Source organism: Aulostomus chinensis, chromosome 23 (assembly GCF_037954235.1).
Source record: "Aulostomus chinensis isolate RoL2024-O1b breed Wild chromosome 23, RoL_Achi_v1.0, whole genome shotgun sequence".
NCBI lineage: Eukaryota > Metazoa > Chordata > Actinopteri > Syngnathiformes > Aulostomidae > Aulostomus > Aulostomus chinensis.
Window position 1 is genome coordinate 4,371,708 of NC_141342.1, and position 25,519 is coordinate 4,397,226.

General features: G+C 46.3%; 5 protein-coding genes and 1 long non-coding RNA gene across 8 annotated transcripts; 4 read left to right on the forward strand and 2 right to left on the reverse strand.

Annotated features, from left to right (window-relative positions):
* The first annotated feature begins 69 nt into the window (after positions 1 to 69).
* Positions 70 to 3,866, forward strand: hexd (hexosaminidase d). Its single transcript, XM_086196562.1, has 11 exons — positions 70 to 445; positions 519 to 634; positions 705 to 792; positions 863 to 1,027; positions 1,102 to 1,285; positions 1,716 to 1,787; positions 1,893 to 2,091; positions 2,245 to 2,406; positions 2,495 to 2,605; positions 3,381 to 3,470; positions 3,543 to 3,866. Exons 1-11 carry the CDS (start codon positions 359 to 361, stop codon positions 3,712 to 3,714), a joined length of 1,446 nt encoding a protein of 481 aa, XP_086052688.1. The 5' UTR covers positions 70 to 358; the 3' UTR covers positions 3,715 to 3,866.
* Positions 3,867 to 4,446: 580 nt separating this feature from the next.
* Positions 4,447 to 9,287, reverse strand: cybc1 (cytochrome b-245 chaperone 1). Its single transcript, XM_086196567.1, has 6 exons — positions 9,085 to 9,287; positions 6,866 to 6,953; positions 6,740 to 6,781; positions 6,456 to 6,626; positions 6,235 to 6,379; positions 4,447 to 5,683 (listed from the first exon to the last, which is right to left on the reverse strand). Exons 2-6 carry the CDS (start codon positions 6,951 to 6,953, stop codon positions 5,527 to 5,529), a joined length of 603 nt encoding a protein of 200 aa, XP_086052693.1. The 5' UTR covers positions 9,085 to 9,287; the 3' UTR covers positions 4,447 to 5,526.
* A 220-nt stretch (positions 9,288 to 9,507) lies between these two features.
* narf (nuclear prelamin A recognition factor) lies at positions 9,508 to 17,441 on the forward strand. Of its 3 annotated transcripts, XM_086196564.1 has the most exons (13): positions 9,508 to 9,826; positions 10,202 to 10,263; positions 10,333 to 10,405; positions 10,496 to 10,561; positions 10,653 to 10,781; positions 11,141 to 11,273; positions 11,843 to 11,977; positions 13,956 to 14,074; positions 14,520 to 14,649; positions 15,066 to 15,138; positions 15,984 to 16,121; positions 16,208 to 16,365; positions 16,535 to 17,441. In XM_086196564.1, exons 3-13 carry the CDS (start codon positions 10,349 to 10,351, stop codon positions 16,774 to 16,776), a joined length of 1,380 nt encoding a protein of 459 aa, XP_086052690.1. In that variant the 5' UTR covers positions 9,508 to 9,826; positions 10,202 to 10,263; positions 10,333 to 10,348; the 3' UTR covers positions 16,777 to 17,441. The 3 variants fall into 3 exon arrangements, with proteins under 3 accessions (XP_086052690.1, XP_086052689.1, XP_086052691.1); XM_086196563.1 differs by lacking the exon at positions 10,202 to 10,263; XM_086196565.1 differs by lacking the exon at positions 10,202 to 10,263 and having other exon boundaries at positions 11,144 to 11,273.
* Positions 17,442 to 18,912: 1,471 nt separating this feature from the next.
* On the forward strand, positions 18,913 to 21,779 carry LOC147239193 (uncharacterized). The gene is made up of 4 exons (XM_086195625.1): positions 18,913 to 19,075; positions 20,589 to 20,658; positions 20,776 to 21,072; positions 21,147 to 21,779. The coding sequence occupies exons 2-4, from the start codon at positions 20,598 to 20,600 to the stop codon at positions 21,308 to 21,310; spliced, it is 522 nt and encodes a 173-aa protein (XP_086051751.1). The 5' UTR covers positions 18,913 to 19,075; positions 20,589 to 20,597; the 3' UTR covers positions 21,311 to 21,779.
* Positions 20,513 to 25,510, reverse strand: LOC147239194 (uncharacterized). Its single transcript, XR_015111549.1, has 3 exons — positions 25,286 to 25,510; positions 20,879 to 21,598; positions 20,513 to 20,811 (listed from the first exon to the last, which is right to left on the reverse strand). It is a non-coding gene; the product is annotated as an uncharacterized LOC147239194 (long non-coding RNA).
* Positions 22,110 to 24,837, forward strand: LOC147239195 (uncharacterized). Its single transcript, XM_086195624.1, has 4 exons — positions 22,110 to 22,251; positions 23,660 to 24,016; positions 24,092 to 24,207; positions 24,292 to 24,837. The coding sequence occupies exons 1-4, from the start codon at positions 22,176 to 22,178 to the stop codon at positions 24,424 to 24,426; spliced, it is 684 nt and encodes a 227-aa protein (XP_086051750.1). The 5' UTR covers positions 22,110 to 22,175; the 3' UTR covers positions 24,427 to 24,837.
* Positions 25,511 to 25,519: the final 9 nt, after the last annotated feature.

Here is a 25,519-nt window from a genome sequence, read left to right on the forward strand (position 1 = left end):
ATTTGATTTTGCTAAACCACAGCAGCAAAGCTTCTAACGCCAGGAAAATAAAGTCTCAAGTAAGGCATTATCACCCCGTATTTGAATACAGCCGCTAAACTCCACAAATGCTAAATTCTTACAGCAGTTGGCACGCTTTCGTCCATCCATTGCTCTCCCCGCTCAGACCAAAGCAATCGATAACCAAGCGGTATTTGGACTGAAAAGTCTGTTGGCAATGAAAACAGGCGTCTCAGGCTGAATCGGTGCAGTGGCAGTTATATGTTATGTACTGCGTTTTAGAATCAAACTGATTTTCTCGGACTCGTTTTCAAACATAGACACACTTTATTCGGTGTATCCACGTCTGCAAAGCAGAATGAAGAGTGCACCCTGGCCTAAAGGAAAGAAACTGGTCCACCTGGATTTGAAAGGGGCCCCCCCGCGAGTAGAATACCTTCACAAGGTAAGAGTATCACGCGACACCGGGGATCCTGCTCGTGTTACAACACTGTGCTGATTCTTGATGTCCTCCTCAGCTGATACAGTGCTTCTCTCAGCTGGGGGCGGATGGCCTGCTGCTGGAGTATGAGGACATGTTTCCTTATGAAGGGGAGCTGAAGCTGCTGCAGGCCACCGCACAGCCTGCCTACAGGTGACATTTCTCATGCCATCCCTGAAAGGATTCATGGCTTCTATCAGTAACATCTGTTTAATGTCCGCAGCCGAGAGGAGGTGTTGTCCCTGCAGAGTGTTGCCAGATCTAAGGGTATGGAGGTCATCCCACTGGTGCAGACATTTGGTCACATGGAGGTGAGGGAGACTTCAGCTCTCCCGCTGTTTGACTCGCCCTGTTTTTAGACCTGCACGCTCTCTGTCCTAGTTTGTGTTGAAGCATCGGCCCGTGTGGGGCCTGAGAGAGGTGGCGCACTGCGTTGGCACCCTGAATCCCCACAAAGAGGAAGGGCTGAGGCTGGTGATGGAGATGCTGAGGCAGGTGGTGGAGCTGCACCCTGGTCTGAACACGCTGCACGTCGGAGCTGATGAGGTGAAGCCAGACGAACCAGGTGCACTTTGACTTCTCAAGTATGGCCGCTCTCTCACCGTCGACGTGTCCTCCAGGTGTACATGTTGGGAGAAGGCGAGGAGTCCAAACTGTGGTTGTCGTCACCTGGACGCACTGTGGAGCAACTTTTCTTGAATCATGTGACCAAGGTTGCCAAGGCCATTAAGGAGGCGTGGCCACATATGACCATCATAATGTGGGATGATATGATGAGAGGCTTGAGCCCGGACACATTGAGAGGTGAGAAAGTGTCCCCCACATTTATGAGTCAATGTGGAACTACGGGACAGTTCTACCAGTCCTACACATCAGGACTACAGTTCAATACCACAGAAATCTAAAACTAAAGGTACTAGGAGAGCAAGCACCTCCACCAGAGCCCGTGTAAAGAAAAACACCATTTTCAACAATCCCGTGGCACCACAATGTTTTATGTTTAACGAGACGATGTGAAACAATGCACATTTCTCAAAAGAATCATTTGGCCACAGTGTGTTTGATTGTTCAGCCTCAGTTAAAGCAACCTCAGGAATATAAAGTAAACTGAGTGGCAAAGATCTGAACGAGTATACAACCTACCGTTACGCACGTGTGTATGTTGTGTATCAGATCATAGAGTTTTCTGCTAATTTTACCATGTTATGAGTATGTTGTGTTACCCTCGCGACAGCTTGTGATCTCGTGGGCCTCGTGCAGCCCATGCTGTGGGACTACACCCCTAATCTGGACGTGGACAGAACCGGTAAGAACTGTATGTGAACAGGAATCAGCGTTCAGATGTCATCAGTCTCTGGGATCTTAGTGGGAGATACTGTGTGTCATTGTGTATCCCTCAACTCTTATCCAGTGTCTCTGCTGGAGAAGTACCACAGTGTCGGCATGGCAGATCTGTGGGCGGCCAGCTCCTTTAAAGGCTCCACCAGCGTGCACACCAATGTTCCCAAAACACAGAGACATGTGGAGAACCATCTACAGTGGCTGAAGGTGGCCGAGTTGGTTTCTTCCGGTCTAAACCTAAAGGGCATCGCTATCACAGGCTGGCAGAGGTAAGAATCGAATCAACTGGCGTGGAGAGGAGGAATCCTCAGAAATCGCTGGACAGAACACACGTTTTCCTGCTTTTCATGAAAACTCTTAAGGTTAATTATTTATGTGATATTATAAAAAGTAAACTGCACTTGTGTTCCCCCTGGTTTCAGGTATGATCACCTGTCGGTGCTGTGTGAGCTCCTACCTGTGGCTCTGCCGTCACTTGCAGCCTGTCTCCAAACCCTCATCCACGGCCAGTTGAGTGCTGAGGCACAACACAAAGTGACTGAGCAGCTGGGGGTGTCCTCTGTGGAGGTGGAGGCCATGGGGAGGCAAGGCACCCGCGTGTTCTTTGAAACACATTGTTACACACGTATGTGCATCTCCCGCTGAAGAGGCTTTTGTGTCTGTGGTCTTTAGCTCCTCTGAAGGCGGCACCTCGCTGTTCCCCGGAAGGAAGCTGGCCGAACTTGTGGTGGAGCTGAATTTACTCCTCAACTCAGAGGACATTCGATTTTTTGAGAACAACATGTGAGTTTCATCTGGTGATAAATGATTCATCTCCCTTGAAGGGACAGTTGGACCATGATTTTACATTTCGGTTCCGTTTCACTGTGTCAGAAGGAAGTATAACAAACACAAAGTAGATACGAAGACATGGCAGTGTTATTAAGAGTTGCTGCTCTTCAGTCAAAATGATCATCCAGCTCACCATTAATGCTAGTAATGCGGCCTCTGGCAGTTCCCGCTGCTCCCCTGAGTGCAGGGCGAGGATGTTGCAACCCTTTATCCATGTTTAAGTAAGCCGGGCAACATATCGGGATGTACCACCACAAGACATGCCCACAGCCCTACCCGGCCTCTGATTGGCCAATACTTTCCATCTAGTTTAGGCCTGTGCAGGGAGATCCAATCACAGAATGTGAGTGGGACAAAAATATATACATTGAAACTAGTGTTTTGAGAGGATGCTACACATTTATATGGCGCACAATCCTTCGTTAGGGAACTTCATGCTGTGTTGAAGACTAGAAACCGACAACTGAGACCACAAACTATCTAGGATGACGTTCACTCAGGTAAAACTGGAGATTAGGTGAGAAGTGGGGGCTTTTTTTTATTTTTTATACCTCCTCTCTGATACGTTTATCCATGAACATGCAGGTTTTTAAAGCCAGGTAAACCCAACAGAAACAGACAGCTGACTTTTGCATTTTTAGTAGACAAGTTGCCCTCGATTTTTTTTCTTCTTCTGGTGCGTCACGTTTGATATCACAAACCTACTGACCTGTGTGTGTGACCGTAGGTTTGTGCGAGGATGGTTCAGTCCCTACCACCGACAGAGGAAGATGGTGACCCCTCTCATCACGATGCAGATTCACAGTCAAGCGTCAATGTGAGCACACACGTTAGATTTGTTCCCAGCGCTGACTGGCTTCTTCCGGCTAATCTCATCTCGTTCCCTCAGGTTTTTGGATGTATTGCAACAGAAGGTGGAAGCAGTGAGAGAGGAGATGAATCGTCTATACCCACATTCAACTGTCCAAGAATGGATAGAGGAGCATGTCAGCCCAGTAATGGCACCTCTGCAGAGGATTGTAGATGAAATCACCACCTGTGTGAAGGAGATGGTTCCATAGAATCATTTTTCTGTTTTCAAACTCTCTGTGTTTGTGAAATACTGAGCTTATAGCTGGATGAAGAAAACGTGGATGATGCTTTTGAGCAGTTATGCCAGTTTTAAGCATCAGTTGCAATTAGCTTCAAGCTAAATAAACATGGCTGGCTCCTTCTGCGTTCTCGAGTGCCAAGTAAGTAATGCAGGAAAGACAAAAAAACCCATTTTGAGCGCAAAACACCTATTTGTGAGTACTTGAAAGATCAAAACACTTGATGGGTGAAGTATCACTGAAAAAACAACAACGATTCTGTGCATAAATGAGCCTAAATTCATTAGCAAAAGCAAATAATGTATGTAAATTGCAGTAATTGTAGCAACAACAGAAGAAATATAAAAAGACTTGAATTTTCCATATAAATGTTTTAAATGGTTCTTGAATATAATTAACAGTTCACTAAAAATGGTCCCTTTTTTTCCCCAAGGAGGCCTGTCTGTGACAATGGCCCTGATTCTTTGGCCTTTCAGTCAAAAGTATTTAGCGTTTGACCCAAAGCTTTGCCTGAGATTCAATCTTTGGTTCATGAAAATCCACATAAATGTTAAAAGACAGGCACGGTCAAAGCATCTCACACAGAATACAGTCTTCACCGAACTATGAAAATCCTTCATGCGCGATTACGCTTTGCACTTGCAGTTACCCTGTTTACCAGCTGCGTGTGAATGAACACAGGAAAGGGGATTGTCAGCAGGGTGATTCAGAGCACTTTCCATTTACCTAGAATATAAACACCTATTGGAGTTCAGCAGGAAGGCACAGGAAAAATGGAGTGTATCCTCAAACAGGAATTAGCTCAAGAGGCTAAGTCACATTTACAGAGAGCTACAGTAACAGCAAAATCAATGAAATGTCCCAGGGATGCACCAAGGTATCGGTTGTATATTCACCTCATTGACGATCACAGGCCGATCATTCAACAGACAGATTTCACACTGGCTGATGTTCAAGCGCTGAGGCTAAAAGGCTTCGTCTCTTATGATTTACTCTGTTGCCCCGGCACAACAGGGAGGGTCGGAGAGGGAAAAAAAGAGAATTATTTTGAGGCCACAAGAAATAACTTGTTTCCCTATGTGTAGTTGATTGTTAGCTAAAGGCTTGTTCAGAAAATATCATGACTAAACTGAGGGAAGAAGCTATCGCTTGTTGTCTCCAAGTAAGAACACCACGAGGAACAAATGACAGCCTTGAGCCCTCCAACTCAGCTTCCTTCCGGCCTCTCCAGAGCTCCATAAGAGGTTATAGAGAGCAACAAAAACAGGTTGTGCAGCAAACAAAGGAAACCCCCGTCAGTACTGGGACCCTCCCACACGCCACGTGTCCCTGCTGAGACGCTTCACTGACAGGCGAACACAAGCGGCCGGGGACGCCGTGAGTGACCAAGCAGGCGGATGGCGTTTGACTGGCAGAGAGGAAGAAGCAGTAACCAGGAGAGCATGGATCCAGGGTCGTTGGCTACCTACAACTGGGGAGGAAAAGAACTGAACACATTGGTTTTGGCCCAGAACTCCACGGGTGCATCCCTACCATATGCACGGAACTTCAAACCTTTTTTTAAAACTAGACAAGAAACTGCAATGAAAATTTCCCTGAAGTCTCCCGAGGCTGCCATAACTTTCCCTGACATATCATGAAAAGGGTAGAATTCTTTAAGAATATCACATGCAAATACTGTATAAATCAAGTATAACATGCAGTAAAGGCCTCATTAAACCTTAAGCAATGCCTCAGCAGAAACTCAGTGCCCCCAAAGTTACAGTGTGTTTCACACAGACATCAGAGTTCGCCTGCTTCCTCCTCCAAATCGCTGCTCTCGTCCAGAGAATCGGCCTCCTCCTCCTCTTCGTACTCCGCCTCCTCCTGCTGCCAGAGGTGCTGCAGCTGCTCCAGCCCCAGGAATCGCTTCACCAGCACTGCGATGGCCTCCACGTCACTAACAGGTGGAGACCAACGAGAGCAGGAATCAGCTGCTGATGTAAGCTGCTGTCAGCACAATTGCATCAGAGGTTGGTTTTAGGGCCAAACGTGGCCTTTGGCAGATGTCAGGGCCAATTAATTAATTCGAATTTCACTCTTTTCACAAGTTTGTATCGGCCAACAAAGTCCAGAATCAGTCTGGGCTTTAGTTTACTTTAAAAGTACAATGATAAGAAGACAATGACGAAGGTTTAAAAAAAAAAAAAAAAAACAGGGTCAAAATATCAACTTTGCACAGAAACTACAATAAATTTTCACACTGTGTAGCGAAAAATGATAGCGATAAATGAAACTACATCCTCATGTTCATGCGTTCAGCCTTTGTCTAGGCTACAGAATAATATTAGCAGATTTTGGTAATTCCTTAAAAATGTCTCAGCCCGCTGGCCAATGTTATGGATTGGCACAGTCTTTTCTTCTTTGCTCATTATCGGTTGTGAGGAAAGTTGATAGCAGACAGAGGAGCGAGTGTGTGTTGATCTGGGGGTTGGGGGTGGCGAGAGCTACCTGCGTCCTCCCAGCGTGGCACCCTGAGTGAGCGGGTGGGAGAAACCTGTAGCCAGCCGCAGTATCAGGAGGTAGCCTTTGCCCACATAACGTACCCTCTCCTCCTGGACGCAGACGTCCCGCAGATGTGTCAAGTCCAACACAACTGTGAGAGACACAGGAAACAAACACTCTTGATCTGCCATCTACATCCGCGACTACAGGCGGCGGCTGTTACTCACCTTTCTCCTGCCCCTTACTCCATAACGTCAGGATCATTGCGTACAAACTAAAGGTCCTGAGCTCAATCAGGTTCTTGGTTTTGTCGAACACGGCCTCCTCCCATTCTTCCATGTTCTGCATGGCCACAAACAGACAGCCAGTCACATAGAAAAGCTTCCAGGCGATGCTGTCTGAGCGGTCCGGGTCGCACATGGGAGGAGAGGAGAAGCAGTGCAGTGAGCGAATATGGACGGTGATGTAGAGGAAGAGAAGAATACAGAGGAGCAGGTGATGTGAGGTGTACCAGAGCTGTAGTACGCAGCTGCCAAGCCAACAGACACGATACCTGAGGTGACAAGGAGAGGCTCATTTCAATTCTGAGTGCATCACGGACGGTACCAACAACACACACACACACACACACACTTACCAACGAGGAGGGACCAGGAGCGTATGCCGGGGGATCTCTTCAGGTGCAGCACCATGGAGCTGTGCTCCTCCACAGTCATGTATCCCATCTGAGGAGCAGTGGTACAGAGATGTCACTGATCACTCAAGCAGACACCAGCGAGATGACTTCTAATCAATATTGTGATTATTTCAAGGTTATCGCAACCAAACTGCCATCTACTACTTCTCCCAAACTGCCCTCATAGTTCTTTAACAAGCTCTGTACTGTACATACACTGAAGTACTACAGGGAACTAGTTACCCTTGTGAGAAAGAGCGGTGAGTGGTTAAATGTTGACAGGTTCGTTCGCTTCAATGTGCAGCTGACATTAACCTGATATTACAATCATTTTGATTTGGGACTGAAATATTTCAAAACGATATCCAGCTGTGATTATTTTGACTGCCACTGAAATTGCAAGGGGATTCAGTTCGACCATTCTGATTAACTGTTCAGCCCTGCGTCTAATCTGATAATGTCTCCTAATCTTGATTTACATTGATGTCCACTTAACCGCCCAACTCATATTTGTACAAAATTACCAATACCTGCCGATACCAATGACTTTTAGTTATCGTTCTGGCTCGTCTCGAGGCATCCGGCCATGTTCTAGCTAAGGCTTGGACCATCAGAGGAAGTGCTCGGATGTCATGTGATCCAAATGTGGATGGGCTTTGATTAAATCTGGAAGGGGGATGGGCTTGGTATGGATCTGAAACCGGATCCAATGACATCACCGGCCGTGGCGGAGGCGAGCACTCTAGTTTACTCTGCGCTGCTAAAAGCCCTGCTGGATAGTTAAATGTGAGAAAGCGCCAGCGTGGTCAAGGGATGAAGTCATGAGAGCTTGCCAGGTCTGGTTCTCGTTGGGATGCACTGATTCAGTACTGACATCTGATTTTGGTCCAGTATCAATGAAGGGGGGCGGACTGATCCGGTGCAGTCTGCATTTACATCTCTATGGACAGACTTGAACTGTTCAGCTCTGTTTTGTTTGTGCCAAGCGGAAGAAAAAAGATGGATGTTAATGCCAATTCATTCTTTATACTTCTTGTGCATAATTGGCTAATCAAGTTTATTTAAACTGATAAGTGACATTATTATCAATAAGTATTTACACTTAATTCTAATCGGATGGAATTGCTGTTGTTACTGTGTTGTACTTTGAAATTCAACTAAAAAATGTTTTTTTTAAAAAGCAAACAGGAAATCAAAATCCCTGCATTTATTTGTTACGAACCCTCACCCTAGCAAGGAAATAGTTCCACAAAGGCTGGGACCCACTTACTCCTAATTCGATTCTAGTCTCCCCCACGCAGACACAATGACGCCCAACCACTGACATGAGCTCCATTCTCAACAGAGCTGCACCCTTTTGAATAAATATCTAAATGTGATTATTCTGACTGATACTGAGGAATGATTCTGATCGTCATATCTGTGGGAGACCACCCTGGCAGGTTTATTCCAGAGGTGGTTTGCAACTGTACACAGGTGAGGCTGTTAAAAGGCAGGGGAGGAGAGAAAGTGACACCAGGAAGTGAGGGGGGCGAGTGGGGTTGAGGGTGGACCAACACCATTATTCACTTTTGATGCAGTAAACCGTCTTGCTCCTTTATCCAGTCCACCTGGTACGTGCCCACTCGGCCGTGTGCTTGCTGGTAGATATTAAAGCTTCAGAAAATAACTGGGATTAATTTGTGATATGACTGAGATATTAGAGGAGACTTTTTTTTTTTTATTTCTTTCATCACTCATTTTTATTGAGATTAGATTATGAGCATTTCTCCAGTATTGCAAATCCCTGTTCTGCTAAATATTGCGACTCCAATCTCATTTTCAACTCTGATTTACAGTATCACCAGATACCTAAAGCTCAAGTGTCAGGACAAAAATGTAGCTTAAGGGCCCCAAACAGGTTATGCCAGCAGTTGTCTTCGCAGAAACAATCTCCTAGTTGTTGTTGTTTTTGCTTCCGTTGGAATATTTCTGCTTAAATTTTTTTTTTTTTTTTAAAACGTTACCAGTTTGTTCATCAATCCTATCCTCGTGTATCCATTTAACCATTTAATATTAGCCGAATGCCAGAACAGATGCTACGGCTGCTGGTGATAGGGTGAGAGCTCCAGTTCTAACCCATCATTAGCTTACTGGCACTGAACAAGAACACAAAACACCGAACTTTCTGGACCACTCACCTCAAGTTACGAGGAGAATCTGCAAGTTTCTGTTAGGCACTTCGAGTGAAAGAGCATTTGTACGAGGAAACGCACGCCGCACTAACATATAAGGAAGTTCTTTTCATATTGCCGCAACAACAGCAGCCTGAAGGATGCGTAGTACTTCCTCCCTGCACGCGCGTACTCTGATTGGACAGTTCAATATTCGGGCTGCCTTCAAAATAAAAGTCCAAGCGTGCTTGATATGGGTAAAAAAAAAAAGTGCCTGGCCAGGATTTCACGAGATAAAACTTTCGGTCAGCATTTAACTGTGATTTTATCACATCTGAGGTATTGAGGTATTTTGCTATCTCTGTTACGACGATAGAGCCCAACTGAAAGTATCCGCAACAGGAATTCTGTGAGCTTCCGGAGCAGAGCGCCGCTCGAGTGCGCATGCGCCGTTTTCGCCGGTGCAGTCAATGGAGTTGAATGCACGTAGATATGACTGGCTTCGTTACGAGAAGCCCGGAGCCCAGTGTCACCACTTGTTCTGGCTGTTATGAAATAACGGTACGGCAGGGGGTTTGGCTAGCGGCGATACTGGCCTCTTCTACACCGGCTTTCCTGCTAAAGTAACGGAACAACTCCCGGGTTCAGCATCTGTGTCTCCTCAAAGACTGTAGCAGCTTCTTCGACTGGTCCTCTACATTTTGTATGCCTTTGTCTAAACAGAAGAAGAAGAAGAAGAAGAAGAAAACAGTGAATTTCAAACCGTCCGGTGAGTTTCTTCCGAATTCGACCTTGCATTTTCACCTCAGACACCGACAACCTTCAGATCGCGACCGCAGCAGAACGACCACCACTGCAACTCTGAGGCACACCAGCGTCATTTTAATGCGCACATTTAACGCCCGCTACGTGAATTTGCGGTTACGCACGTTTTAGCGAGTTATTATCCAGAGGTTGCTGTTTTTTTTTCCAGCGTCACACCGCGCAAGCCTGATTTTAGTGGACTATGAACACAACGGGATGTGGTTGGTTTTTGTCAACACTGCGGAAACTCATGTAATCAGTCATTAAAGGCGTAATGACAGGGCACTGGTCCAGCGCCAGTTTCCCACCATTATAAAGCTGCCGTGTCTTTGATAAGCAGGCGGGTTTGTCCCAGGAGGCGGGACCCTCGGTGGAGGGTGGAGCTGACAACCACAACCTCAGGTGCTTCATGTCTGATGATCTCATCAGTGCTGGGGAGTGTTGTCTAATTGTGTTCCCCTTTTGATTTAGAAAACCACCAAATAAAATGTCAGAGGTCCAAATTGGGAAGCGAAAGGAAAAGTGTGAGAACTGCACCAAACAAGTGAGTTTCTGCCCCATTACGGCTGTGTGTGTGTGTGTGTGGGGGGGGGGGGGGCTGCATGTGCTGATTCTTCTGTTCATCCTCATCCAGTGCAACAAGAAACAGAGCGATGATGGTGTCAACTCACACCAGGAGGGAGAGGAAGTCAATGGACAGGTAATGGCTGACTGCACAGCCATGGAGTGATTAAGCAGGTGGAAGCCCACAGTGCATGGTGGCTAACGAACTCTTGGCTCCGTCCCTCCAGGTGAGTGACGCTTCCCAGGTGCTGCTGAGTGCTTGTCTGTCTTGTGATGGCTGCATGTCAGAGGAGGAGAACTTGAAGATCTCTCAGCAGAACCTGGAGGAAGTGGAGCGGGTCTTAGCCCTCAACAAGGTAAGCTAGGTGTCCGGGACCTCTGAACAAACTTCACACGGTCATGAAAAAAACCTGTTTGGAATTGAACTAAAAGAAATGAAATACAGTAGATAAATTAATTACTTCATTTCCAATTTGGAAAAGTCATATATTAAGGTACCCTTGTTGACCTAAAATTTAAAAAGTACCGGTTAATCATCGCTTGCCATTAATTATGCACTGAGGTAAATGCTGACATATTTCATTCTTATTTCTCATGCGTTTGATGGTCATGTACATTTGCCTCAAAGACACAGGGAACTATCAGTTAAAATGTGTATGAACCCCGCGTGAAACACGAGCAGCTGCTGCACTCTCCGTCTCTTCTTCCTCGTCAGAAGTGCGACGTGACGAAGCACAAGGTGCTGGTGGCATCGGTGTGTCCCCAGGCCCTGCCTTTCTTTGCCATCAAGTTTGGGTTGGACGTCCCCGAAGCCGCCAGTAAACTCTGCAGCTTCCTCAAGAGTTTGGGTGAGTCATCAGAAACAAAGCACTTCTGCTGTGCACACGAGGTCAAAGGTCATGATTCTCTTGTGTGTGGCAGCATCATGGAGGTGAGATGTATCCCAGGGTTCGTATCATCTTAAAAAAAAGAAAAACTGGAATAGAATGTGAAAGAAGCTATTTCCAGGTCCTGGGAAAGTTTTTGAAATGTCCTGAAATGATGGATATACCTGCAGAGTAAATGTGGTTGAGTTGACTCTGACCAAGAAAAATGTGTTTTGGTGAAGGCTAATTTACTTTAATAAGTGTAACTGTATCAGTTCCTAAGGATTGTGGCCAGTTGAATGCTGGTAAATGTTGTTTTGAATGTATTTCAAGTGCAAATCAGACATTTGAGATTATCGAGGGTCCTGAATGTTGTCCTTGAGTGCCTAGAAAGGTCATGGAAAGTATTGGAATAAATGCAGTGAACCCTGTGATTCAGATTAGAATTAGGATATAATGAGTTTTCTCCTGGATTTAGTCAGAAATAGATTTCTTTAGCGTGCGTCCTTGTCTCCTGATACCTCATGGAGGTCTGTCACTGATGCTCACAGGCGTGCGGTACGTGTTCGACACCACCCTGGCAGCAGGCTTCAGCATCTTAGAGAGCCAGAAGGAGTTTATTCAGAGGTATCGCAGGCGGCACCACGACTCCCACGCTTTGCCCATGTTCACCTCGTCCTGTCCAGGTAGGACTCCTGTCCTCCCCTCCTCTGTTGTCCTTCACCTGACCTCTTCGTCATCTTCATCGCCTCTTTCCTCCTGCTGCTTCAGAGTGCTGAGACATCGTCACAGTGTCCAGAATTTACACCTAGAATTTCCGTCTGTGCGTTTAAATCTCGGGGGGCAATCAGGGTGTAAACGTTTGAACCAAACGGTCCTGGGCGGGACACGCCATCTCGTGTACCAGTGAGAGAGGCGCTTGTGCTCCCACACAGCCACTCGATCAATTGTACATCTTCATCGCTGCAGTCACGGCTCCAAATAGGAGCATTTGGTGTGTGGGGCTCGACTATGGAGCCCAATACCAGTTTTCCTTAACAAATAACTTAACAGGGACATTGGCATAAATGAGCGTTTGGATAAAGACATGTTGGTTATGCCAACACAGCACTAATGAGGTTTAAATAAAGACCAAAACAAAACGGTAAAATAAACGAGGTGCGGAGCGCCCTCTGCTGGACACACGACAGTACACCGTGGTTGAACCACCACTGGCATTGTTTTCTGCATTTTATGTGCCATAGAAACACTTCTTTTAAATCAGCGCTGATACTATATATCCGTGACGGGCTGTTGGTGGGCCAGTACCAGCAGAAATATCAGTCGGACCCGAGTTTGGTTGCAGCTCAGAGACTGAAACGTCTTCTAAAGGCCAGGAAAGTTGTTTACAACAACAAAGTTTGTATTGGGTTTCTTGTTTGTTGTTGTTTTAATACATGGTTTTGTCATTACTTTCTTCTTTCAGCGCAACATTTTTAATAATCACATAGCAGAGTAAAATCATAGATTTCATAGATCCATATTGTATTATAAAGTTTGTGTGTACTGGCTGGTAAAAAAGAATTGGACCCTGTATTGAGAGAGGGTGCGAGTCGGAGGTAGCAGCTGGTTGGCAGAGATAGAAGGCTCCTCTTCTGCCCCTCCCTTCAGCAGAGATAGCGAGGGGTCCTGCCCTCGTTTTGACTCGTGAAGAGCAGCGTTTCACAACTGCAGGCAGGACAAATCAAGGAGTTTAACGAGAAGATGATGAATAAATGGACGCATGGGATGAGTGGAGTTCCTCAGAGGGGTCACAGCAGGGCTTTTTTTATCCTTTCCACGCTGTTTCTCTGTTTATACTTTACAGAGACAAGATGAAATCACAAAAGAATGAAGTATTTAATCCTAAATCTGATTTTGAAAAGGTTTTCAATTTTTGCAGTCGTATCCATGGAAACTGAATCGGCTCCTCTTTACTGCAATCATGTGATGGAACAAGTTTATGTCAGCATCTCATCATACGCAAAGAAGTTCTGTGCCATCAAAAGATTAAAACGTTTTATTTCAAAAGACAAAATCTGACTTAGAAATTGAAGAGATAATTGAAAGTACACACAGTTTAATACAAGTTCAAAGCAAGTAAAAGGAGCACAGAAACGGATTAATAAGGGGGGCGATGATTATTTATATTCATCAGACAATAAATAGACATGAAGTCAATAATTAGACCGTAAATCACCACTTGACCTCCCACGTTCATTAACCTAAGAGCATCGTGGTTGACCTCATGTCCTGCTCTGAATATTCTTAAGAAGTAAAACTTCATAAGTCTGTGAACACATGTACTTATATTACTACGCTATTGTAATATTGTAGCATAAAATGCTCCTTCCCTGCAACGGACTGGTGACCCGCCCAGGATGAACCCCGCCTCTCACCCAGTGTCAGCTGGAATAGGCTCCACCCCCCCGGTTGTCATTTGGAAGGTTGGATTGTGTGTCTCCGTCTGTCATCGACTATTTCATGTCACTTGACTAAAGCGCCGTCAGACCCTCTGTTCTAAGGCACCGCCATGATGACCTTCTGAATGACGAGCATCACACGGGGGCGCCCTGCCTTCCTGGTGTCTGATTCGCGGGCAGGAGTTCAGAATAAGAATTGTAATATTTGTGTGCGTGTTTGCAGGGTGGATCCGCTATTCTGAGCACGTCCTGGGTAGTTTGGTCACACCTCACATCTGCACCGCCAGGTCTCCCCAGCAGATTATGGGATGTCTGGTCAAAGACTACTTCGCTAATCAGCAGGTGAGCTGTCGCCTCTCCCACCCAAAGGTCTCAGGCTGGGTGTCAGATCTGGTGCTCGCTGACACCATGGCTGTACGTAGAAGCTGGGCTGAGAAGAAATCTGTTGGGCAAACATCAGGACCCATGGTGGAAGCTGAAGCTCAGGTCTTTCCGTATCAGCAGCAGCCCGTTAAAGGATGCACAGACGCGCCGGTCCCACTTGTTATTCACAGCACAAGGCAACACATTTCTTACACGCGCCGTAAACAGTTAACCTTGAACAAAGGTTCTCAGAACACAGTGAGACTTTAACTCACTCACACTGGGCTCAACGTTTATTTCAGAGTAGCAATGAAGTAAAATTACTCACCCCTTCAAATATGAGTAAAATGCTGCAGAAGTGAGTTAGAACCAAGAAGGAATCCTCCTAAGAAGGTCTCTTGTCTCCTGTGTCCTCCGCCAACAGAAGCTCAGTGCAGAGAAGGTCTACCACGTGGTGGTGGCTCCCTGCTTTGATAAGAAGCTGGAGGCTGTCCGAGAGGAGTTTTACAACAGTCTACTGGAGAGCAGGGATGTGGACTGTGTCCTCACATCAGGTTCACTCCTCATAATCCCTTTCATTGCTGTGCTGAGACTATTAAAATGCTTCTGTGTGTGTTTTTTCTAACCCAGGGCTCACGTAGAACACATCATGTTTGTCAGACGCTGATCCTGTGTCACTTTCCTCAGGTTTTAGCCCGAATCAGCAAAGACACCTCACATCACAATAGAGAGATGAGGAACGTTAGTGCTTGATTGACATAAATGCCAGATAGTGGAGCACATGATTCAACCCCCCCCCCCCAATGAACTGATCCTGGAGGGCCCACCAGCTAGTTGAACGTGGCAGCTGCTCATGTGGGGCTGGACACCTGTGCCTCACATGGTTGTTCGACCTGGACGAGCTGAGCTAGCTGGTAATGGTCTCAATGTCACGTGTGTGTGCTAGAAACTTGAATGTTTCCTGTTTCAGGGGAGATTTACTACCTGATGGAGCAGAAGAAGGTCTCAGTGGAGGAGCTGGACTCTGTTCAGCTGGACCATGTGTGAGTAGTTGAGCACTGTCTGTGGTTTTACAGGTAAATGAAGACGGTAAACATCAGGAGACAGTGAAAACTTACGAACTTTAAAGACAAAAAGGATATCTTGAAGCAGCTCTTGAGCCAAAAGGTTTGGGTTTTTTTTGCCTCTTAAGTTTTCACACATTGGCGTCACAAAGACTTCTCTGTCCTCCTGCATGACTGCTTCGTGACTCCAGAATGCAGGAGGAGCCAGCTACATAGCGTGGAAGTGTTGTCATTGGTTTTCACCTCAAATCAAAGTGTTTGTGGGTTGTATCGCGAACGTACTGGATGATGATCTTGAGAGTTTTTAAACGGACGTGCTTGGACGATTTAGCTGTTGTTAGCCGTCAGTCTCCGTTAGCTCCGAGCTAAATATAAGTGGCTGGCTCTTTCTGCATTCAGGAGGCACAAAGAAGTGACGCAGGAGGGAAAACACATCTTTGTGAGTACTGTTTGTGAGTACTTAAAAAAAAAAAACACTTTTGTGTGACGTATTGCTTTAAAGTGTAGTAGACACACACACAATTAATGTTAAAGAAGTGCTGGAGCAAACAGACAATCAGAAAAAGCCAAAAGCCACATACTGTAGTTCCTTTAGACTAGACGTCCCTCAGTGGTGCTCAGAACTGCTTCAGGTAGAACTACGCAACAACTGGAGGAACAAGTATTCAGCAGTTGATGTTTCACGTTGATGCTGTTGCATTCAAATGCGGGTGTGCTTGTAACCCCTGAGGTTTTCACAACATCAGAACTAAAAAGTGCTCTGGAAGCACCAAGTCGGAGTTCCACGTGAATGTTCATCCGCCTGGTCTGTGTCGTGGCTGTAGAATGGGAGAGGCTGGAGACGGGGCGCTGGTGAGGCACGAGGGTCACGGCTCAGAGGGCTTTCTGGAACATGTGTTCAAACATGCTGCCAAGGAGCTGTTTGGTCTGGATGTCCACGAGATCACGTACAAGACCCTCAGGTTTGAGGCACCAACCCTCTTGCTGCAGACACTTCCACGGAGGTCACGTCACCTGCTGAACTCCTCAATCCCTGTCGCTTTTGTAGGAACCGGGACTTCCAGGAAGTGACACTGGAACGAGATGGAGAAACTCTGCTGCGATTTGCTGCTGTTTATGGTTTCAGGAACATCCAGACCCTGGTCCACCGTATGAGGAGGGGACGAGTGCCTTATCAGCTGGTGGAGGTGCTGTCCTGCCCAGGAGGTAATGTTGCAACGAACGTCATCATTCCACTCATCCTCTCTTTTGAGATTCATCCTGCAAAGTAATTTATGATCACGTCTCCAATCTGAGCCGCCGTTCTTCAGCGACTCTGTTCAGTTTTGAGTCTGTTGCCAGATTGAGCCTCCTTGTTTCTCTCGTGTCCACTCAGGGTGCCTGAGCGGCCGTGGGCAGGCGGAGAGCGAGACAGGAGGTCGTACAGATAAAAACCTGGTCCAGCAGATGGAGGAGGCCTACAGCAGCCTGCCAGTGTCCCTCCCAGAGTTCAACCCCACCCTGCACACCCTCTATCAAGAATGGCTTCAGGGTCAGGAGTCCCCACAGGCCAGCACACTGCTGCACACCCAATACAAAAGTCGGACGCACTCACAGCCCCCACACATGCAGTGGTGACACAGGAGGACATGATGCAGGCTGAAGGAGTCTGCTGGGACCTGCGCTGTCTTCATGCTGGCACCATGAAGGAGAAGTGAAGGACCTCACCACACTTGGGACCTCTGAGTGGCAGCTGGTATCAATAGTTGCAGTTCTCCCATTTGGCCACTAGGGGGCCAAATGTACTTTTAAACTGGTGGATGTAATGTGCCAAATCAGGAGAATCGTCAAGACAAACAATAGTTCGAAACCCCTCAGCTGTTCACACAGTGGGTAGAAAACACAAGTATTTATTGATGCCAGTAAACCACTAAGGACACACAGGAAGCTGACAGCACAACTGGAGCTCATGATGGGAGTGTGGGGAGGCTGAATGTTCTCTGTAGTCTAACAGTCCAATGTGAAACCTGCTGTTTTTAAGTTAAGTTGTCTCCACTGTTAGGTTAGCCAGTCTGGCTCTGATAGCTATGCAACAGTGTGAGTGTCCGGTCTCATCAGTCAGTGGAAGGCAAGGCTGTCGTGTGACATTTGAAAGCTCCATAATTACTTTTAATGGTACATAACTTCAGTGGTATTATCATGTTCAAGTTTTGTTTTTGATTCCTCTTCAAAGCAAATATGATGAGTGCTTTTAATTTATATGTTTACATGTCAAGCACTAAAGTATTCCGAGAAACGAGTGAGCGCTGTTGTCGTGATTATTTGTAAGCTCACAGTGGATGAGCTGGAGTTTGGAGCTGAAAGCTGCCGAACGAGAGCCATCCATCCCTCCATTCATCCATCCATCCATTTTCTCCCTCTTCTCCTGTTCAGGGTGGAGGGGTGGAGCCTATCCCAGCAGCCTTCCCCCTGGACAGGTCACCAGTCCATGTCAGGGCCAACACATAGAGACAGACAACCATTGGCTCTCACAGCCACACCTACGGTCAATTTAGAGTCTGGATTAACCTGGTCCCTCTTGATGTCTTTGGACTGTGGAGGAAGCTGGAGTACCAGAGAGAACCCAGCAGGAACAGGGAGAACATGGAGACTCCACACAGAAAGATCCTGTGCTGCAGCCGGGGCTCCACCCACAACCTTCTTGCTGGGGGGCCACAGTGCTGACCACTGCTCCACCGTGCCTCCCCCTGATCGAGAGCACTTCTTCAAAACCAACATCCAGCGCAGCTCTTCATCCTGATGCTGGGAATGTGTGAGGTCTCTTAAGAGCAGCCAAACTTGTAGATGCATCATCTCTCATTCAAATGGCGGGAAGTCTCTTTGGCATCTGTCGGGTACTTTAGCCTGCACCTTTACATGAAAGGATGATCACCCCTGGACGAACAGGGACCCCGGGCCCAAACAGGGTTACTTTTGATGGAGTATACTAATATCTGCCACCCACATCTCTTCATTGTGCTAAACTAAGTAGCAGGCAGCTGGTGTGTGTGTGTGTGTGTGTGTGTGTGTGTAATCCTATAAATTCTAAAACTTGGTATAGCATCAATGTGGACTGTACCATGATCCCATCCCTCAATCAGAGGGTGATGCATGTCAGATGATGTGGAGGCGGTCGCAGCACTGGTCCCACAGTCAGGTGTATTGCCACACTCATGTGATGGCCCAGGGTCACACAGTGTGTGCCTGGGTTTAGCTCCCTAATGCAGCACATGGGAGCGGAGGCTAGTTAACTGTCTTACCACATCGGCTCTGGAGAGCACAGTTGACAAGTGCATTTCCCAAAAAGTCTACTTTGAAGACCTGATCATTACAGTGGAAATGTCTTCTGATGAGTTACTCTAGATATAATAATCACGTTTATGTTGTTGCAAAGTACACCAATGAAACCATGGTCATTTTTTTGTACAAATTTGATCTTGCTTCTAAACTTCTGGCCTGTAGTTTCTGTCTATCTGTCTGTCTGTCTGTCTCTCTCTCTCTCTCTCTTTCCTTGTGTGTCTTATTATTAAATTAAAGCCAGTCGTGTTGACGTGAGCTGGCTTTCCATGTGGTTTTGTGATTTTACGCGCCGTTGATGCCCCCTAGAGCATCAAAAGGGGCTTCATTGACGTTCACTGCGGTCATGTGACACGTCAACATTTCCTAAGAAGGCAGCCAATCGCAACGGATAGGCCAATCCTTAGAACGTGGCGCAACACCTGTCTCGCCAGCCTCCCTCCGTCCCTCCGTGGTTTCATTTTCTCCCTTCACCTTTAGTGATGTCATTTACAGCAGCAGGTCTGCAGTTGTAAATTTCACCCTGGGTGGTGCCAACTGTGATCATCGTTTATAGGAAATCATTCTCTCACGTTCACATGTCAGGGAGGCAGTTTACGAGGTAAGTGGCTCTACTTCTACCACCAGTGTTTGCTTGTCTGGGTTTGCAGCAGCTGATTAAGAACCGATTCCGTGACTTTGTGCAGTGTAAAATATGCAAATTTCTGTTGACTTTTAAATCAAATGTTATTTTTAAGTGGAAAACCCCCAAGGTTCCAGTCAGACTGACACCTCGCCGCTGGGAATCAGACTGATTTATCTGGACTGTTTTTAACCAGGTTTCAACTGAGTAAGTGCACATGCACAAGAAAACAACTCTCTCTGTTCTTAGTCATAGTCAGCGGTGGACAAAATACACAGCCCCAGTACTTGAGCCTCCAAGGATCAAGTATTACTCCTCTACAACTGCGAGTGGCTCAGTCCAGTTTTTGCTTGAGTGAAAGTGCTTGAACATCAATCACCCCACTGATCGTTCCACACAATCACGCAGCTCAAACGGAACCTGCTTTCCAGGTTGGACGTGAAGCTCTGGAAGGCAAAGGTGCTGTTCTGTGTCGTTGTTTTTGTTTTTTTGCAGTACACATGGTTAATTTTTGGAAAACTAAACATTGCTGATGTCATCCCCATTGTCATAGCTGTCACACTTAGAAAGCTGATATCTGTCGGGCTTCTTGTTTTGCGCATGGATGTATGAGGCTCCACAGGGCTGGTTTCTGTTGTCCTACTTCACATCCTTATCCTTGTAAAAATGAGCTCTCCAACGAGAGGTTGCTCTCATTTTTATCACAGCAGGAGTCAACAAACCAAACCAAGACCCCCGACCCTCCTCTTCCTCGCCCGCCTGCCGTCGTTAATGAATCTTGAGGGAGCACGTTACATCTCGAGGCCATGAAATACTATGAGAACAAATTATACTTTGAGGCCACAAAATAGTAACATCATTCCAGCAGCATTCGGGCAAGAGGCGGGGTTCACCCTGGACAGGTCACCAGTCCATGGCAGGGCCAACACATAGAGACAGACAACCATTGGCTCTCCCAGCCACACCTACAGTCAATTTAGAGTCTGGATTAACCTGGTCCCTCTTGATGTCTTTGGACTGTGGAGGAAGCTGGAGTACCAGAGAGAACCCAGCAGGAACAGGGAATAACATGGAGACTCACCCAGAAAGACCCCGTGCTGGAGCCGGGGCTCCACCCACAACCTTCTTGCTGGGGGGCCACAGTGAGGACCACTGCTCCACTGCGGCGCCTCGGTGGGATATCATGGGCACAAATTAATCTAATTGTGTTAAGTTTATCACTTTTCATCACTGAATGTGTTTTAGTCTCCCTCCATGGTCACTTTGGGGCTCCACAGTCAATTTTATGAAAATATTGTCTCACATCCCGAGTAGCTCTGCCTCATAGCTCGTAAGAAGAGAGGCTGGTCAACACATTAATGAAGCCGCCTGACTGACAGTTTGATTACTTTTGCTTTAATTTTCAATTCAGCCTGTCAGCACATTATAAAGCCTTTTTTAGTTGTTATCACAATCATCATGGGGCTTTTTTATTCTCTTATTTCTTCAACAGATCATCAGGATGGCAGTCCCGCGGGTGTGGCTCTGCCTGCTCTTCGGTGTCCCTGTTGCACAAGGCAGCGGTATGTTTCCTTCGCTCCTCTCAGACAACACACACACACACACACACACACACACACACAAAATGTCTTCATTACGAAGTGTGCAAAGACGTGATCATCTCTCTTCTTCTCATCCAGAGGTTGTTGTGCAGTGCCCCGAGCCGGTGCAGCTGTCTGCCGGAAAAAATGTGACAGTAAACTGCAAAATGTTAAGAGAGGATTGTGCCATCATCAACTGTACCTGGTCGGAGATACGTGTGCAGAAAAACCTACGCGGCTCAATGAACCACATCTGTGACAGTCCCACTCGTGTGTCTCTGACCATCTTGAACGTTACCAAAAATGCAAATTACAGCGTTTCCATACACACAGATTGTGGTTTCAGTTGTACTGTAGTTGAAGTACGCATTCTCCGAGGGCCTGAAAAGTTTTTTGGTGAGTCGCTCTCACAGTCCTCCTTTGTGCCCGTCATTGTAATCACTGATGAGCGTTTTTCATCTCATCGCCAGGACAGACAAAAATGGATCCCATGCTGGACCTGTTTGTTGCCATCCTCATCGTGGTGTTTTTGGGGTTGCTGGTTGCTTATAACAGGAAGAGACTGGTGAGCTACACCCTTGGGAGGAGGCTGATGGAGACAGACAACAACTCCTGCCTGTCGGAGGGGCAGTAAACAGCATGGAGATGGACTCTGTTTATACACTGCACACGTCACTCGCTGATGGCCGCCGTCCATCCAGACTCCTCTGGAACAATGAGCAGTGCTGATTGTTATACAGTGAACCGGGTGTTTAGGGGTCACGCATCATGTGATTGATGTTGGGAAATGTCTCTTTCTGATTTCCAAAAGAAATACGTTGTTTTGACAGCAGCCATTTTAAGGTGAAGCTATTAACAGTACTTCTGTGAAACTGTGAGTTGTCTTGGAGTGGCAACATCCTAATGCAAACACACACACACACTAAAAAAGAAGAAAACAAGCAGTGTGTTAGTATTAATCTGCTAAAGCCTGTAAGGAAAAAAAAAGCCTGTGTTTGTGAGTGAATCATGGGTGAGGGTGGAGCTGATTATGTTTATACAGTATGGCATTTTTATCTTCTGTAAATTACAAAGTTGCTTTTAAAATCAATTAGATTTAACAATTTGTGGGGGGGTGGGGGGTGCAAAATGTCGGTATTGTACATTTCCAGACGCTCGTGTGGTGTATGTATAGTCTCAAACATGAGGTTCACAAAAAGGAGGGAAAAAAAGCTTTTTCTGCCTGTGCGTCATCTCTTCTGTTTGGTCCTGTGTGAGTGAATAAAGCCCTGATTCTGTCAGAAATGCTCTGTATGCCAGTTATTACCGATCAGCCACAGGGATGCAGCATCTCTGCGCTGTGGGTTTGGCAGTCGCAGTATTGTGCCTCTGCGTCTCTGACTGCGTCACAGTTGGAACTAGTAACAACCAACTCTAACCAACAACCACGCTTCCTTTGTGCGCTGCATGACTGCACTGACGTGACAGTCAGCTCGTCGGTCTGCAGCCCAGCATCCGGGATGAAAGCCCACTGGTGGAGCTGTGTGTTGGGGTTATTCTGCATGCCTGCTGTGGTGACACTCAACACCTGGCCAGGTAAGCGTGTGTGTGTGTGTGTGTGTGTGTGTGTGTGTGTGTGTGTGTGTGTGTGTGTGTGTGTGTGTGTGAAATGTAATCTTATGAATTCTAAAACTTGGGTAGGACGTCAATCCAGACTGTACCATGGTCCCATCCCTCAGTCACAGGGTGATGCGCGTCAGTCTGATGTCAGTGGCGCTCCTACTGGTTTTTAAGTAGAGGTGAAAATTTGATGGACTCAGCTGTGAGGATAACTTGAGGTTCTTCTACCGATGCTGTCAGAATCATCTTTCCTGTTGGTTTGCAGCCTCATCCTCTGAGCAGAGTCACTCAGAATCTGCTGTGAGTACAGAATTTGATTTGAAATATCGTCTCAGCAGTACACTGAAGAAGGAATTGCACTCTGCAACTGATGTTTCACGTGAAAGTTTCGATTATTTGTGCTGATGCATCAATGCGTGTCAAATATTTCGTGCTGAAGAAGGAATTTTGGGTTTGTGTGAGTATTGGAATCTGCTGAGGTCAGCGTATCTTTGTAGGCGTTTGCCTGTCTTTCTGAAAAATTACACAAAAATTAAGAGGGTGACTCCCACCAGATTTGGTGGTGGTTGAATCTGAGATCAGATAATCTTAGCGTTTCCTGCTGATGACAGGGAACTGCATGATACACATCTGCGCTTTGATACACTCCTCCAAGTGAGTCAATCAGATCCATCCTGATTTTTTCAGAAACACCTAAAGTCGAGGGTGATGCTTTACGGAGAGGACCGTAAGATACCGTGAGTCTGTCTGAGCCAGCCTAGCCGCCTGGAAACTGCTGGAGCTGGACTCCTCTGGTCAGATCTGATCAAGCATCCCGCATTTGAGAGTCCCAGCCTGCAAACATGTCCGACCTTAAGTCGTCGTCTTTGCATCAACCACGAGGTGTACAACGCTGTACATCATCTGCTCCTAAATGCAAAATTATCCAGATGAACTTTCTTGCTCTATGGAACAGACACACGCACTGATGTGTGCTCGGGTACAAAGGTCTGCGCATGACTGATTAACTTTCAGCCCCCAAGCGAAGGTACACGCAGTCTGAGTTCTCTCTGATCATCTCAATCTAAACAAGAATGAACATCTGACCGACAGATGTGGAAAGCTCCTGAAACCTGAATGAACTGTTGCTGAACAGACAGATAAAGACGATGACAAGGAAATGCGAGTCAGTCCAGAACGCACTTGTCTACGTTTCACCACTGTCTGTCCTCCGGAGATGAATCCCTTTCATCGTTTGTGCTTCCGTTGATCATCTAAACTTTAGATTTAGATTCTAAATCATCACAGTTTCGTCTGACATCATGACCTCACGTCACTGTCGTGACTACTTGAACTCAAGTGCTCTCCAGGTGTGGGTGTTTGTAATTCCATCTCTTCCTCACAGTGACTTCACCCATCTCCATCACCAGAGTCAATTCCTCCTCTGAGATCACATGCTCCACCTCACTGCCTGACCCATTGGGGGTCTACCTCCACAGGCATTTCCAGGGACAGAGGGACGCCATGTTCCTCTCCTTGGAGCATGGACAGGTCACCAAGGAAACTATCGCTGCAGAATTTGCAGGCCGAATTCATCTGACTCCGAGCCAGCAGACCCAGAGGGGCTACTGGTTCACTTGGCAGTTGTCCTCACTGCGGCTGGAGGACACAGACTTGTATTACTGTGAATGGACCTTCTTCAGATTACAGGCAGCCAAGACAGAGAGTCTGGTCAGCAATCACACTGTGATCATCGTGAGAGGTGACGGGCGTCATTCCTTTGAGTTTGGAGCGTTTCCGCTCCTGAGCTTGATTTAATCTCTGCTCTTCCTCACAGAGAGGGACCCCAGGGATCAATGCGGTCACCAAGGTCTGGATATCATCTTGGTTGTCGTGAATGTGATGGTGCTCATGCTCATGCTGGGCGGCGGTGTCCTGATCGTGAGCCACAGAGTGAGTGTTCAGGACCCGCTCTCATGTTCAGGCACATACGCTACATCTTTCCCATTGAATGCATCTCCTTTTGTGTTCCTACAGATCAAAAGGCGCATCAGGGCTGAGGGCGCTGGAAATCTGTCTGGACTGGACGGGCCTCTACATGTCTGTCCTCAGCAGCAAGTTGAACATTTTCCCTACATTGAAAGCACTTCAGACACCAGAGACACTGAGTGACTGTAAGAGGTGGTGGCGATGACACAAACCGACCCACAGATAGATATCTTCAGGGTTCGCAGCTCTGTGTGTCTCTTCTCATTTCCTCCTATACGTCTTTACATTTCTGCTTTATTTCAGCAATTACCACATCCTCTTTGTGTGTGTGTGTGTGTGTGTGTGTGTGAGCGTGTGTGTGTGTGTGTGCGTGTGAGCGTGCGTGCGTTGAATACCAGGTGTTGATCAAGAAATACTGCAGGATCTGCTTTTTTATCCTGTTATGCGATTGCGATCTTTGTGGTTGTAACCTGTTGCATGCGTGCATGTTTGAAAGAAATGAAGATTTATGTCAAACCTCGCTGAAATCATGCAAATTCAATCTAAGCATTTCTTCAGTTATGCTCTGCTTTGGGGGCCAAAAATGGTTCAATAAAAGTGTTTTCAATGGCTGAGAATTTTCCTGGAAAATAAAGGGAATTCCTCCACTACGCAGAATTCTTTGTAATTTATTAATGTTAGCACCACGTATGCTCATTAATTAATGCTCCTGTTAAGGAAGCCTGATTACAAATCTTAATATGAAAATAACAAAAGCAAGAGAGCAAACAAACAACTTCGTTGTCAGAGGCAGAAAGTAATTTGTTTTAATCAGGTGCTGTGCAAGTACAATGTTGTTGTATCTGTATTTAAGTGGCTTAAAATGTGTTTTGTATAGAAAGCACAACAAAACCTCATGAGCAGCACAAATGGAACACACACAATTTAAGCATGACCTTTGAAGGTCAGTGGTTCAAGGACTGAACCCATGATGCATAATTTGCAATTGTACTTTTGATATTTAATTAAACTCAACATCAAATACTTCTCTATTTTTACTCACCAGATTTGTACCGGCGTGTTGGTTAATCCGAGTATTTCAACTTTTACTCAAGTACAGAAACTGCCAGCTTCTTCACCCCTGCTCCCTGTTCTTAAACAGTGCTTTGTTTCTTCTTATTCAACGCTGGTTATTTATGTTCACTACAACAACAACAACGTTAAGTCTCACATAAAAATGGAACCTTCGCATTAAACCTCATGTATCACACGAACATTTGTTGGTGGGACACAACGT

What these genes read in the sequence shown, in the direction of transcription:
- LOC147239195 (XM_086195624.1), top strand. Translation starts at nt 22,176, where the DNA reads ATGAAAGCCCACTGGTGGAGCTGTGTGTTGGGGTTATTCTGCATGCCT. An exon ending in CACTGTGATCATCGTGAGAG is followed by an intron (nt 24,017 to 24,091) that starts GTGACGGGCGTC and finishes TCTTCCTCACAG; the next exon opens with AGAGGGACCCCAGGGATCAA. An exon ending in TCCTGATCGTGAGCCACAGA is followed by an intron (nt 24,208 to 24,291) that starts GTGAGTGTTCAG and finishes GTGTTCCTACAG; the next exon opens with ATCAAAAGGCGCATCAGGGC.
- narf (XM_086196564.1), top strand. Translation starts at nt 10,349, where the DNA reads ATGTCAGAGGTCCAAATTGGGAAGCGAAAGGAAAAGTGTGAGAACTGC. An exon ending in ACTACTTCGCTAATCAGCAG is followed by an intron (nt 14,075 to 14,519) that starts GTGAGCTGTCGC and finishes CTCCGCCAACAG; the next exon opens with AAGCTCAGTGCAGAGAAGGT. An exon ending in GGTGCTGTCCTGCCCAGGAG is followed by an intron (nt 16,366 to 16,534) that starts GTAATGTTGCAA and finishes GTGTCCACTCAG; the next exon opens with GGTGCCTGAGCGGCCGTGGG.
- LOC147239193 (XM_086195625.1), top strand. Translation starts at nt 20,598, where the DNA reads ATGGCAGTCCCGCGGGTGTGGCTCTGCCTGCTCTTCGGTGTCCCTGTT. An exon ending in CCCTGTTGCACAAGGCAGCG is followed by an intron (nt 20,659 to 20,775) that starts GTATGTTTCCTT and finishes CTTCTCATCCAG; the next exon opens with AGGTTGTTGTGCAGTGCCCC. An exon ending in AGGGCCTGAAAAGTTTTTTG is followed by an intron (nt 21,073 to 21,146) that starts GTGAGTCGCTCT and finishes TCTCATCGCCAG; the next exon opens with GACAGACAAAAATGGATCCC.
- hexd (XM_086196562.1), top strand. Translation starts at nt 359, where the DNA reads ATGAAGAGTGCACCCTGGCCTAAAGGAAAGAAACTGGTCCACCTGGAT. An exon ending in GAGTAGAATACCTTCACAAG is followed by an intron (nt 446 to 518) that starts GTAAGAGTATCA and finishes TGTCCTCCTCAG; the next exon opens with CTGATACAGTGCTTCTCTCA. An exon ending in TGCACGTCGGAGCTGATGAG is followed by an intron (nt 1,028 to 1,101) that starts GTGAAGCCAGAC and finishes CGTGTCCTCCAG; the next exon opens with GTGTACATGTTGGGAGAAGG.
- cybc1 (XM_086196567.1), bottom strand. Translation starts at nt 6,953, where the DNA reads ATGGGATACATGACTGTGGAGGAGCACAGCTCCATGGTGCTGCACCTG. An exon ending in CTCCTGGTCCCTCCTCGTTG is followed by an intron (nt 6,782 to 6,865) that starts GTAAGTGTGTGT and finishes TTGTCACCTCAG; the next exon opens with GTATCGTGTCTGTTGGCTTG. An exon ending in GCCACGCTGGGAGGACGCAG is followed by an intron (nt 5,684 to 6,234) that starts GTAGCTCTCGCC and finishes TCCACCTGTTAG; the next exon opens with TGACGTGGAGGCCATCGCAG.